The sequence below is a fragment of the Monodon monoceros genome, unplaced genomic scaffold (genome assembly GCF_005190385.1).
Source record: "Monodon monoceros isolate NGI ecotype Baffin Bay Population unplaced genomic scaffold, NGI_Narwhal_1 Super_Scaffold_7, whole genome shotgun sequence".
Lineage (NCBI taxonomy): Eukaryota > Metazoa > Chordata > Mammalia > Artiodactyla > Monodontidae > Monodon > Monodon monoceros.
The window spans coordinates 8,832,715-8,844,126 of NW_021703784.1; the positions used below are offsets into that span (position 1 = coordinate 8,832,715).

The following is an 11,412-nucleotide window of genomic DNA, read 5'->3' on the forward strand; positions in this document are numbered from 1 at the left end:
TACAGCATGAGGGATCTTAGTTCCCCGACCAGGGATCAAACCCATGCCGCCTGCATTGGGAGCGCAGAGTCTTAACCACTGGACCACCAGGGAAGTCCCTAGATTTTAATTTTAGTCTTAGTTTTTCTTCTGTCTTCATATTAAGCTCTAGATCTATTTTTTTTTAGCTTTTGGACTCATTAGCTCCAGCCTTCAGATTTGTTTCCATGTATTGATTATATCTTCTCACGTTTGGGATAGCATAATACAGGATGTTCGATTCAGCTAAATGCAAGTTTAGCAATCCTAAAGTGGGTGTTTTTGTATATTAGTGCGTGAGACTTGTGAAGAAGGGGAGAGATTTTTACTTTCCATAAAATTTCTTGCTTCATGGTTTCTTAACTACGGATTTTCATCACACATCCCGTGGGTGAGATGTTTAGGTTTTGAGGGTTCTAAGCCAGCCAATAACGTCATGAAATCAACCACTGTGTCAGTGTTGTGCTTCTGGGTGGTTGTGTCCTTCAGTGCACAAAGGACACTCAACCAGCTAAAAGAGATGAGCTCAGAGACGTTGGCTCGGAGGAAAAGAAGGATCACATTGAGATCATTGATGGGACATCCCAGCATCTTTCTGCTGAGGAGGGCAAAAGCCGGGAGCATCTCATAGATGGATAGGAGCCGTTTGTCCCACCGACACAGCCGCATGTGGTTGTATATTACCACTGGAACCAACAGGGTGTATATTGCTACACTGGAGAGACTAACAATCTGGAAGACAGACAGAGAGGTCAGCCTGCACGTGATCAGATCGGGGATGTGGGTCTCATCATGTAGCAGCCCTGTCTTGATGGGACAGCTGAATTCCTCTTGGAAGAAGACATCCAGGTGGAAGTGGCCAAGGTATAGGTAGGTGGCTGAGGTGAAGAAGAGCAAGAGGGAGTTCCTCAGGAGGTAGGCGGCCACTAGTGAGTGTGAGCGCTGCTTACAGGCCAGGTACCGCTCGAGCAAGGGGAATTCAAAGTATCGTTCTTTCCGAGCCCTGGGCAGGGGAAGAAAGGAGGCAAGATTAGGAGGGACCATTTAGAACTGTATCCTGAGAGAGCCATGTGGGGAAGTAACAGCATCCGTGTAGGCAACACAGCATTACTGGCTCACAGGAATATCTGCCTTCTTTGAGCATAACCCCTCCTTTCCCCAAAGAGAGGTGTGTGAGTGTATCTTAATTCTCCAAGACATGAGTGCAATGCAGTAAACCCAGTGAACGATCAGTGAATAATGAATGATCACTCTGGATTTCTGCCTGGCAAGGCAGACTAAATCTCTAAGCTGAAGTAGGATCCTTAAGAAGCATTAAGACTTATTAACTTAGCACTGGACTGGGATTCTAAATAACCACGTTCTGGTTCTTGGTCTGTTTCCTTTGTGTATGATTTTTTTTAGGCCAGTTCATTCATTTTATAGAAGTAAATCTGCTAACAAGTGTTTGTTGAGAGCTGTGGTGTTCAGGTAGATGTAATCCAGTCTCTGCCCTGAAGAAGCTTGCAGTCTGGCTTGTAGGGAAGGGGCAGATGAAACATGCAAATAGGAAATAAAAATAATGCTCGTTCTGTTGCTGAAATGATGGATACAAACCATGGTAGTTGTAAAAGTTAGGAGAGAGACAAACAGTGTGAGCTGGAGTGTTCAGAAACCTCTACGGAGAATATTGTCTTAGATTGGCCTTCCAAAGGTAGATAGGGTTCATAAAGATAGACAGGAGAGGAGCTTTTTTCAGAGGATAGAGATGTACACAAACCCGAGGCAGAATATGGTTTCTAACCTTAGCTCAGCTGTGCTCTGAGGGGGTCTGCCCTGGCCACCCTATTTAAAACTGCACCTCCCTCCACCTCCCAGCTTTCCTGAGCCCCTTCCCCTGTCTTAGTTTTCTTTATATCACTTATCCTCTACCATATAACTTTCTTATGTGTTATGCCCATTCACTGTTTGTTTTCCCTCAATACAATATAAGCTCCCGCCCCCAGCACACACACACACCCGTATCCACAGCACCCAGAGCTGTGTCTGGTGCTCCTAAATGACAGATGAATGCTTAAATGGATGAATGGCTTGTTCGGGAGGAAAGCAGGAGACTGCCTAGGTGGAGTGGAAGGTTTCTGTCATTTAGTTGTTCCACAGAATTCTGAGGAAGTAGTTGATGACAGTGTGTGGATGGCCTAGGAAAAGTATCTGGGAGAATTGGGCTGTTTTTCCTGTAGGCCTGGGAGGAGCTATTCAGGGTTCTGAAAAAGTGGTCTTTCAGAGGCTAACCCCTTTGTGACTCAGTGGAGTCACCTATAAACTGGAGGCAGAGTCCTTTCCCTCTCCCTGTACAGAGATGATAGCAAGTCAACGCGGTGACGTGTCAAGAACGTTGAATTCTCGAGAAGCACGGTGCAGGGGACAGTTTAAAGATTACTCTGCAAGATCCCATTTTAGGGCTCGACCGCGTCTTTCAGAAAGCAGTGGAGGAGACAACTCACTTCTCCAGCTCATCCCAGAACGCGTGCGGGTCCGACCCCCGCCGGATCTTCAGCATGTGCTGCACCAGGCGGACGGCGCAACCGTAGGGTCTGTCCAGCCCACTGATGATGAACAGCAGGTCTGAGCTGAGGGCCGGCACGGCCGCATACTGCCCCAGCAGAACCGGCAGGCACATGGCCACGGCCAGGGCCAGCAGGGAGTAGGGGAGGGCCTGCAGGGTGAGAGCGAGCTGAGGAGGGAGGCCCAGGGCGCCCAGACCTTGCAACCTTGCAGACAGGGTGCTGAGTGAGGGGCTCTCCTTCCCCAGTTCCTGCCTCAGAAGGGGAGGGCAGAGAGAGAGAGAGAGACAGACAGACAGAGAGACAGACAGAGACAGGAAGGAAGGAAGGAAGGAAGGAAGGGAAAGAAAGAGAGCAAGAGGGAGCGCTAGCTTCCTGTCCCCATTCTCCATGCATGTTAGCCTGGGTAGCTAACCAGAGATCATGGCCAATGGTGGTCATGGCATCCTAGGGGAGAGCATCTTCATTCTCAGTCTTCCACTTTTCTTTCTCTGACTGCTCCAGACATCCAGAGTCCATAGCTTTCCAAGTCCTGCCAGGGGCCCCGGCATGGCTGACCTTTACTGTGACCCTCCAGAGAGGAGGTCAGGTCCCATTTCCTCCACGTAGCCTGCCCTGCCTTCTCTCATGGGCAATGGCCATTTCTCATCCTTGGATTCTTGGTAAGGCCAAACTACGCCATTAGGCACTGTCTTGGAGTCCTTGGGGGCTGTTTCGGGTCTGTTATTTGTAAACTGACATTGGGTATTCATAAAGCTGGTGTCCTCCACTACACTATTTGCTACCTTAGATAAAGGACTTTTCCTTATGTTTCTTATCATACTCACCACACCCAACAGGTTGGACCCACTGTTTTGCCCACAGTAAAAACCCTACTCATAGAGGCTCAGTTAAGTGACATTTTTGCTGGGTACTGAACATGCATTATTCATTCTTCGTCAGGTACTATCAGTATCTCTATTTTATAGACCAAGAAACTGAAGCATGAAAATGTTAAGTGCCCGATACAGGGTTACATGTCTAGCAGGTGAATGAGCAGGATTTGGAACCAGGCAGTCCGATTTTGGAGCTTATTCCCTTAAGAAATACTGGACTATAGCTTCTCCTGAACCATAGATGCTTTTTATTTTAGAGGAGAGTTTGAAGAAAAAGAGAGAGGGAGGCTATTTGATTTGTGTGTGTGTGTGCGTGTGTGTGTGTTTCTGAACTAAACAAGAGAGACAGGCTAGGAAAGGTATATTAGACCACAAGAGCAAATGAGAACCTTTTCACTCCTGTCTAAGAAATGACGTTTCTTGAAAATGAACTTTTCACCCTAGAGCTTCTGTTTCAGGAGGATTAAAGTGCAGCCAGAGAATCTGGGCTTAACGAGCACTCAGGCCATCTGATGATCGACAATTTGACTCTTTTCTGACATATGAATCCCCTCTGCAGTACTTTGAACTTGTTACCATCTAGATCCTGCTTGAACACTTCCAGGGACAGACACCTCATGAACTCTTTCCATTAAGTCTCTGGTTTTGTCTGGGTCCTAGAACTGTGGCATTTTGAGGCCCTGTAAATTGTCAGAACTAGAAAACATTATGAGTGACTTCTGATTAAGACTGTGCCTCGGACCTACATATTACTTCTGCTCCCTCATGAAACCCCACTAGAATGACAATAAAGGGACCCAAAAGACATAATCCTATAAGGACAAAGAAAATAGAAGAGGAGACAAGAATAACAAAGTGTTGAAACCTGGGAAGCAGCTGCGTGAAAGAAGGTACCAGCCCGCGGAGAGGATGAGAAGTTGAGGTGGGTACAGCCAGGCTGTTTTCACCACAGAACCAGGAAGACTCAGGGATGGGAGATACCGGGTGTGTCTGAAAATGGGGGCACAGGTGGGGCTGGAAACAGGAATATTGAGAAAACAGATCCGCAGATCCTTCCTGAAACATGGTGCACTCAGCCGACCGCCCTTGTGGTTTATTCTTTGGAAACGTTAAACCAGACGGATTCTGCACTTGGGTCCATTGAGGGCAGGGGAACATACTGAGAACGGGGGTGAGCTGAATGAGTAGTGAATGCTGACACCCACGGCTGAGTTCCCAGAGGGCTGGCAGACGAGCTTGATACCAACTGCATGCTGCCCCCTCCACCCAAATTAGGGATTGAATGATTTTTCTTGGGAAAACTGAGCAGCCCAGAATATCAGATTGCAGGTACTGATATCTGGGGGTTTCCCCAATGAAATGGCCCAGAGGGATTACCTTGAACTGACAGCCTCAGCCCTAGGCACAAAACTTCCAATCAGATAAAAGTGGGTGAGCAAATATGGCCAGATATTTGAAGAATGCCTGAGACACGAAAGTCAATGAGCAAAATACAAAAGCAGAGGCGGGCAGGAGAGAACCTATCGATGCAGTTCTGCCCCCCCGCCACCCAGCCGCGAGGCAGGCTTGACAGAGCCCCTGCCACTTTACCTTGTGAGGCCAGAGGGATTTCGTCCTGTGCTGGCCAGGCTCATCCTGTTTGTGGTGAACCAGTGAGTCCCAACAGGAACTGTCCACGTAGGCAGCCTGCCGGATGCTGAAGTTACTGGGACAGAAGCAGCTCATGGGAGACCCTGGAACAGAAACACAGCTTTGAGGTGGCCCTGAGTTGGGATGGAGGAATGGGGATCCAGGGGACAATCAGCTAAGAGCTTTCTGGCCATTTCTGAATCTGGCAGGCACTGTCTTCTTCCCAGGCCCTAGGCTTCTGGGTCTGCACTGTGGGTGAATGAAGAGGCAGTGGGAGGCTGACACACCTCCCTGGGCAAGGCGGTGAGCTCAGCACACAGCCACAAAAGAAAGCCAGCAATCCCAGTTCTCGGGAAAGTCCATGTTGTCTTTAATAGAGGTGGCAGATTCGCTGTGTTAATCTAGCACCTAGAACACTGGGTATACGTGTTTGTTAGTGCTCGTGCATGGGGCTGGGGCTCTTGGAGAGGAAGGAGTGGATTTATTCAGCACCTGTGATGCGCCAGACTCTGTCAGGCACTTAATAGGTTCTCAAGTCAATAATCCTGGAGGTGGGGAGTAGCAAGAAGACTCCAAGAAGATAGGAGATTTATCTGAAGCTTGGCTAATTAAGACCTTTAGAGGTCATAAATCCTGGAGAGATTATAGGATCCTAATCTCTATCATCCACATGAAAATCAAAATAAAAGTTTAGTCATTGCAATGACACAGAACATGCGAATATTGAAATTAAGACAAATATTTTTTATTGGAAAATTTTAGAAATGACCTTCAAAGTTTTTTAACACCTCTGCTTTGCTGGTGCCCCAAACGGATGCATAGTCTGCCTTTTGGGTGATGCCCGGCCCGAGTCATGTGATCTAGACAGTGGGGGCTGACTCACTTCAGGGCGCGCTGGGTCTTGGAAGCCACTTACCAGAGGAGAACTCCTGGGCAAATGCCAGCGACATCAGCAACAAGGGGAAGCCCACAGCTATGAACTTGACCATGCGGTCCAGGGGCAGTTCCAGGCGCAGTCCTTTGAGGCGGGGGCCCCTGCGGTCGGGCAGCAGGGCATCTGAGAGCATGTACTCTGCAGCTGTGTGTGCAAGCGACATGATGCCCCGAACTTGGGCATGGGGGTGGCAGGAGGGGTCCCAGGAGAGTGGAGTCAGGAGGTAGCAGCTTCAGGCAGCAGGCTTTCAGCAGACGGTGCCTGCAGCCCTGGCCTCACGGATATCTGTGCGAGGCGTGGGCGCTGGTTCTCTAAATAACTGGCCAGGCCCTGAACCAGGCACCTGGTAATTAGAGGGGGGCATAGCCTAGTGGGTCCTCGCTGGAGGAGGGTCGGGTGTCAGCTGGGGCTGGTGCCAGGCTGTCCTCTGGATTCTCCCCGAGCAGATGCAGTCCCGTGGCTTTATGCTGCCCTCTCATTAATAAAGTATTTTTGGTGGGGTGGTGGAGAGCAGGAGGGCTGTGGAGCAGGTCCCCCATGTAATTGGTGTGGAATTTGGGTGGAGATTGCTTAGATGTGTTGAAGGCCCTCATTTCGTGGTTTGGGGTGGGAACGGAGCCCCCAAGACTCAGATAGGGTTGCTGCTCCTACATAGTCTTCTTTGTCCCAGTGATGATTTTTGCTTTGGGCCCAGGCTCTTTCCCAGAAACTGATCTGTGTTTGGTGTTACACTCCCTTCCCCGCCTCTGGTCTTTTTCTAAAATGTTTCAACTGTGTATTTACAATTTCCATATATTTACTAAATTTCTTTTTTTTTTTAAGCTCCCGTCAGTTCTCTAGAAAGCTGAGGAATGGGTGGCAGTGTTGAGCAGTAGAAAGAACATGACTTTTGAAATCTGGAGGGAAAAGTCTCCCACTGGAGACCTGGCAGTACTTGTGTTTTATCGCGTGACTGCAGGGAGTCACTTTGGGCTCTGTATTCTCATCTGTCAAATGGTATTATATTGATTGTACAAAACTGTGAAGATTGATGAAGAGCGTTGTATGGGAAGATGTACTGTAAACTGGACAGTGTAGGGTAAATGTCAGCTCTTGCTTTAATTTGGTGGGCTTGGTCGGTGGAAAAGCAAACACTGGGGCATATGGTAATCTTCTCTCTAGGACTGCCCTTAGACTTGGCAAGAGAGGCCCTGACCTTGGCTTTCACACTGGGCCCCTTTGCCTGTGGCCTTCCCACAAGGCAAGGAGTGCATGGGGCCAAGGGGATGTGCTCATTCAGAGCCCATGCGCCTAGACCACTCTTCCAGCACCAGGGATGCTGTAATTCCCTGCCCAGATGGCCCCAGCCTGCTTCCAGGGCGTGTGCACGCCTTTTCCTCAGGTACATTCTCCCATCGGCAGATCATGCTGCTGGTGTGCACCCTCGGGCCTTAGGAATGGCTCATTGTTGGGGTTTGGATGGAATTTAGAAGTCCTGGGTGTCCACACATGAAACTGTGAGACTTCTTGCAATGTGGGACTTAGCTGGGTTGGGAAGAAGGGATCTGGGCAGTTCGAATATTCTAAATTGGAACCTGGCATTCCTGATCATTATGAAGGTGTGTGTGTGTGTGTGTGTGTGTGTGTGTGTGTGTCTATATGTGTCAAGGTAGGCAGATATAGAGCATATTTTATTTAACAGTTTGCTTCCTTGATTTATAACTTCTAATTTTTTAGATATATGGTATGTGGTCTGGCACTGCCTCTCTCCCCATCCCCGGGCTAGAGGCCAACTCTGAATCAGAGTTGTCCTGTGTGTACTAACTGCAGTGATCCAGGCCTGGCAGCGGGAGAAGGGATCCTTTATTTCTATTCCCCATCAGCCTCTCCACACTCCCCTTTCTGTATCTTTTTATTATATGTGTTTTTGCCCAATGTATTTTGCCAAATATTATTGGTTCATATGCATGTATTTTCTTTTGCCTTTTAAAAATAATTTACATTTTAATGATGTATAATATACATACATTAATATACACGTGTTCCATAAATTTTCATCTGATCAAGAAACAGAAGTTTAGTTTACACCCCAGAAGCCACCTTCGTGCTCCTTTCTAATAACCATCATTTCCCAAAGGATAATCATTACCCTAACTTCTAACAGCATAGATTAATTTTGCCTTCCTTATGCTTTATAGAAATGGAATCGTATGTATATACTCTTTTGTGTTTGCCTTCTATTGCTCTACATGATATCTCTGAGAATCCGTTTTATTTCCTGTTTTTGTGCTCTATATAAATGGAATCATATGTATGTATTCTTTTGTGACTGGATTCTCTGCTCAACATATTTCTGAGATTCATCCATGTTGCTGTGTGTGTCAGATTTCCATTCCTTTTTATTGCACAGAAATACAACAACTTGTTTGTCCATTCACCAACTGATGGACATTTGAGTTCTAGTTTCTGGCTCTTATAAGACAATTCTACTGTGAACATTCTAACTTGTGTCTTATGGTGAAAATATGTATGCATTTCTGTTGGTTATATACCCATGAAAACTGGTGTACTGGAATTTCTGGGTCATAATGCTTTGCATATGTTCATCTTTATTCGTTTTCCAAGTGGTTATATTTATTTGCATTTTTATCAACAGTTTGTGAGAGTCCTATTTTCTCCACTTCCTTATGTTTTTGCAATTAAAACCAATCTGGCCATTTTGGAAGGTGTATAACGACATTGGATTGGGGTTTTCTCTGATCATGAATGCAGCTGGCCACTTTGACCATTTGGAAATCTTCTTTTGTGAAGTGTATGTTTAAGTCTTTTGCCTGCTTTCCTCTTGGGTTGTATATCTTTTGAATAATGATTTGCAGAATTTATTTTTATATTCTGCATATGAGACCATCACCAGATACATGTTTTATTTATATCTTCTAGGAGTCTCAGTTCCTTGTTGGGTGTTGGCAGGAGGCCTCAGTTCCTCAGCAGGTGGGTCTCTCCCTACCTCCCCACCTCTCACCGGGTGATCCAAGCAAAGCGGGAGCCACTGTGCTTTAATGACCTAACCTCTGAAGTTTCAACTGCTACTTCTATTTTTTTCCTATTCAATAGAAGGAAGTCACGAAATCCAGCCTATATTCAAGGGGATGGGAATTGGGCTCCACATTTTAAAGGGAGTGTCAAAGAATTTGTGGAATATTTTAAACCACAATTTTTGAGGAAATTGTCCATTTTCATCCAAATTGTCAAATTTATTTGCATACCATTATTCATAATATTCTCTCATCATATTGTATTACTATCTTATTATGAAAAAAACTTAAAAATACAGCAAAGTTGAAAGACTTTTACAGTGAACATCTATAACAGTTAATTCTATGACATTTTACTTGGCTTGCTTTGTTATGTATCTATTTTTCTATCCACCCCTCTATCCACACATAAACCATCCAATTTTTTTTGGATGTACTTCATAATACATTGTAAATATTGATATACTACTTCCTAAATACTTCAGCACGCACATCACTAACTATACTTCAATATTTGTTTACAGTTTGTTTTTTTTAAGGTAAAATTTATGTACAATGAAATGCACAAAGCTTAAGTATGCATACACAGATTTTGACAAATGCATACACCTGTGTAATACACACCTCATCAGGACTAGGATGTCTTCACTCCAGAAAATTCCATTTTATTCTTTTTAGAGATCCTAGTTTTCTGATGAAATCTCCATACTTTCATCTAATTTATCCGTCTTCTATTTTTTCCATCATATTAATCACGGTTATTTTTAAACCCTTATTGCTAACTCCAGGATTGGGGCAATCTGTAGATCTGCTCCTATTGTCTACTTTTTGCAAAAATTACTGTTTGGAACTTGCATTGTATGCTGAACACTGTGGATAAAGGACCACAGGAATCAGAGATGCTCTGGATGATCCTGTCTTTTACCAAAGACGGTTCCCCTTTCTTCTATTAGTCATGTAGGGTGAGGAACTGACCACTGAATCCAATCAGGGTCTGAGCTGACGTAGGTCTGCGCTGGAGTTTTAGTAAGAGTCAGTGTACATTTAGTTTTTCCTATTGCTAGAGCCTGATCTTTCCAAGATTTTGAGTGAGCCTGTTGGGTCTTTGTCTCTTAAGCTCTGAAAGACTGTGAGAAGGTCTATTTTCCTCTTCAGAGGATTTCAGTGTAGCTCGTTAGCCTCCTGCTGCATTTAGCTTCTCAACCTGGCAAATGCTTTGAAGGAGAGACTGCCTCAGTGAGTCTGATCAGTGACTTTCATGCAGGACCCTTCCCTTTGTAGTGTATTTGTTTCATAATTAGCACAGAGTGTAGATTTCACTTTGCATTTTAGAGGCTTTTAGTCTAGTCCACACAGCCCCAGTGCTCAGGAAATGTCCTGTGGGGAAGACTGGGCATGCATTTGAAGTCTCTCAAATTTCCTATTGTCACTCCACCTTGTAACTACCACTAAGAGCTTTGATGGTTCATTTTTCCCTGGCAAAAGCCCCCTGCCTGGACCGAGAACAAAGGGGGGTTGGCACCCAGAGGCAGGAACTTCCTCCAGGGGAAAACTCCCTGAAGATTGTCTTGTTACCTCAAAATGGTTCTATCTCCTGTGGAATTTTAATTCAATTCATCTTGTCTTCATTTCTTCCACGACTTCCTGATATCCACAAAACATAGTTTTCGTAATTAATACAGCCTTTTCTGCTATGGCTACAGGAACAGTTGCCTGTTATAACACACTGAACTTTGCCTGAAAGTCTGTGCGTTATAATTTTAATACACGTAAGTGATTTTATGTTTTATATTTTATGGTTTCTTACTTTAAAAAAAAACTTGTCTCTGTACCCCTAAAAGTCCATCAATGTGGCTATGTACACAGATAATATATTGTTTCCACTGCTGCAAAACACTGCATTTTATCTACTTGCTTGCCTGTTGACGAGTATTCATCTTGCCTGTACTCCTTATACCACAGTAATGCACATTTCCCCTGTGGTTCTATGACAGAATTCAATTGGGATATACATCAAAGACTGGAATTTCTAGATCGTAGGGCAACATATACTTAACTTGTCTTAGGTGATATCATATTGCTCCTAGAACAGCTGTAATGCATAGTTTCTTATATTTCCACATCTTCACCAACAGTTAGAACCATCTAACTTAAAAATTTTTGTCACTCTGTTGGATGTTAAGCAGGGCTTCTCAGGGTGCGGTCCAGGAACCCCTGAGAGTCCCTGAAGCCCTTTTAGGAGGCCTGCAAGGTCAAAACTCTTTTCACACGAATATTGGCAGTATTTGGCCTTTAACTCTCATTCTTGCATGAATGTAAACTTTTCTGGAGGCTACATGATATGTGATTTTTCAATGGGTTGAATGTAGAGGCAGATATGAGATTCCATCTGTTTTTTA

The 11,412-nt window shown here is 45.1% G+C and overlaps 1 protein-coding gene across 1 annotated transcript; it reads right to left on the reverse strand.

The window, feature by feature from the left end:
- Positions 1 to 115: 115 nt before the first annotated feature.
- Positions 116 to 6,162, reverse strand: PANX3 (pannexin 3). Its single transcript, XM_029209549.1, has 4 exons — positions 5,982 to 6,162; positions 5,027 to 5,169; positions 2,502 to 2,713; positions 116 to 1,021 (listed from the first exon to the last, which is right to left on the reverse strand). Exons 1-4 carry the CDS (start codon positions 6,160 to 6,162, stop codon positions 382 to 384), a joined length of 1,176 nt encoding a protein of 391 aa, XP_029065382.1. The 3' UTR covers positions 116 to 381.
- Positions 6,163 to 11,412: the final 5,250 nt, after the last annotated feature.

What these genes read in the sequence shown, in the direction of transcription:
- PANX3 (XM_029209549.1), bottom strand. Translation starts at nt 6,162, where the DNA reads ATGTCGCTTGCACACACAGCTGCAGAGTACATGCTCTCAGATGCCCTG. An exon ending in TGCCCAGGAGTTCTCCTCTG is followed by an intron (nt 5,170 to 5,981) that starts GTAAGTGGCTTC and finishes TTTCTGTTCCAG; the next exon opens with GGTCTCCCATGAGCTGCTTC. An exon ending in TTCTGGGATGAGCTGGAGAA is followed by an intron (nt 1,022 to 2,501) that starts GTGAGTTGTCTC and finishes TCCCCTGCCCAG; the next exon opens with GGCTCGGAAAGAACGATACT.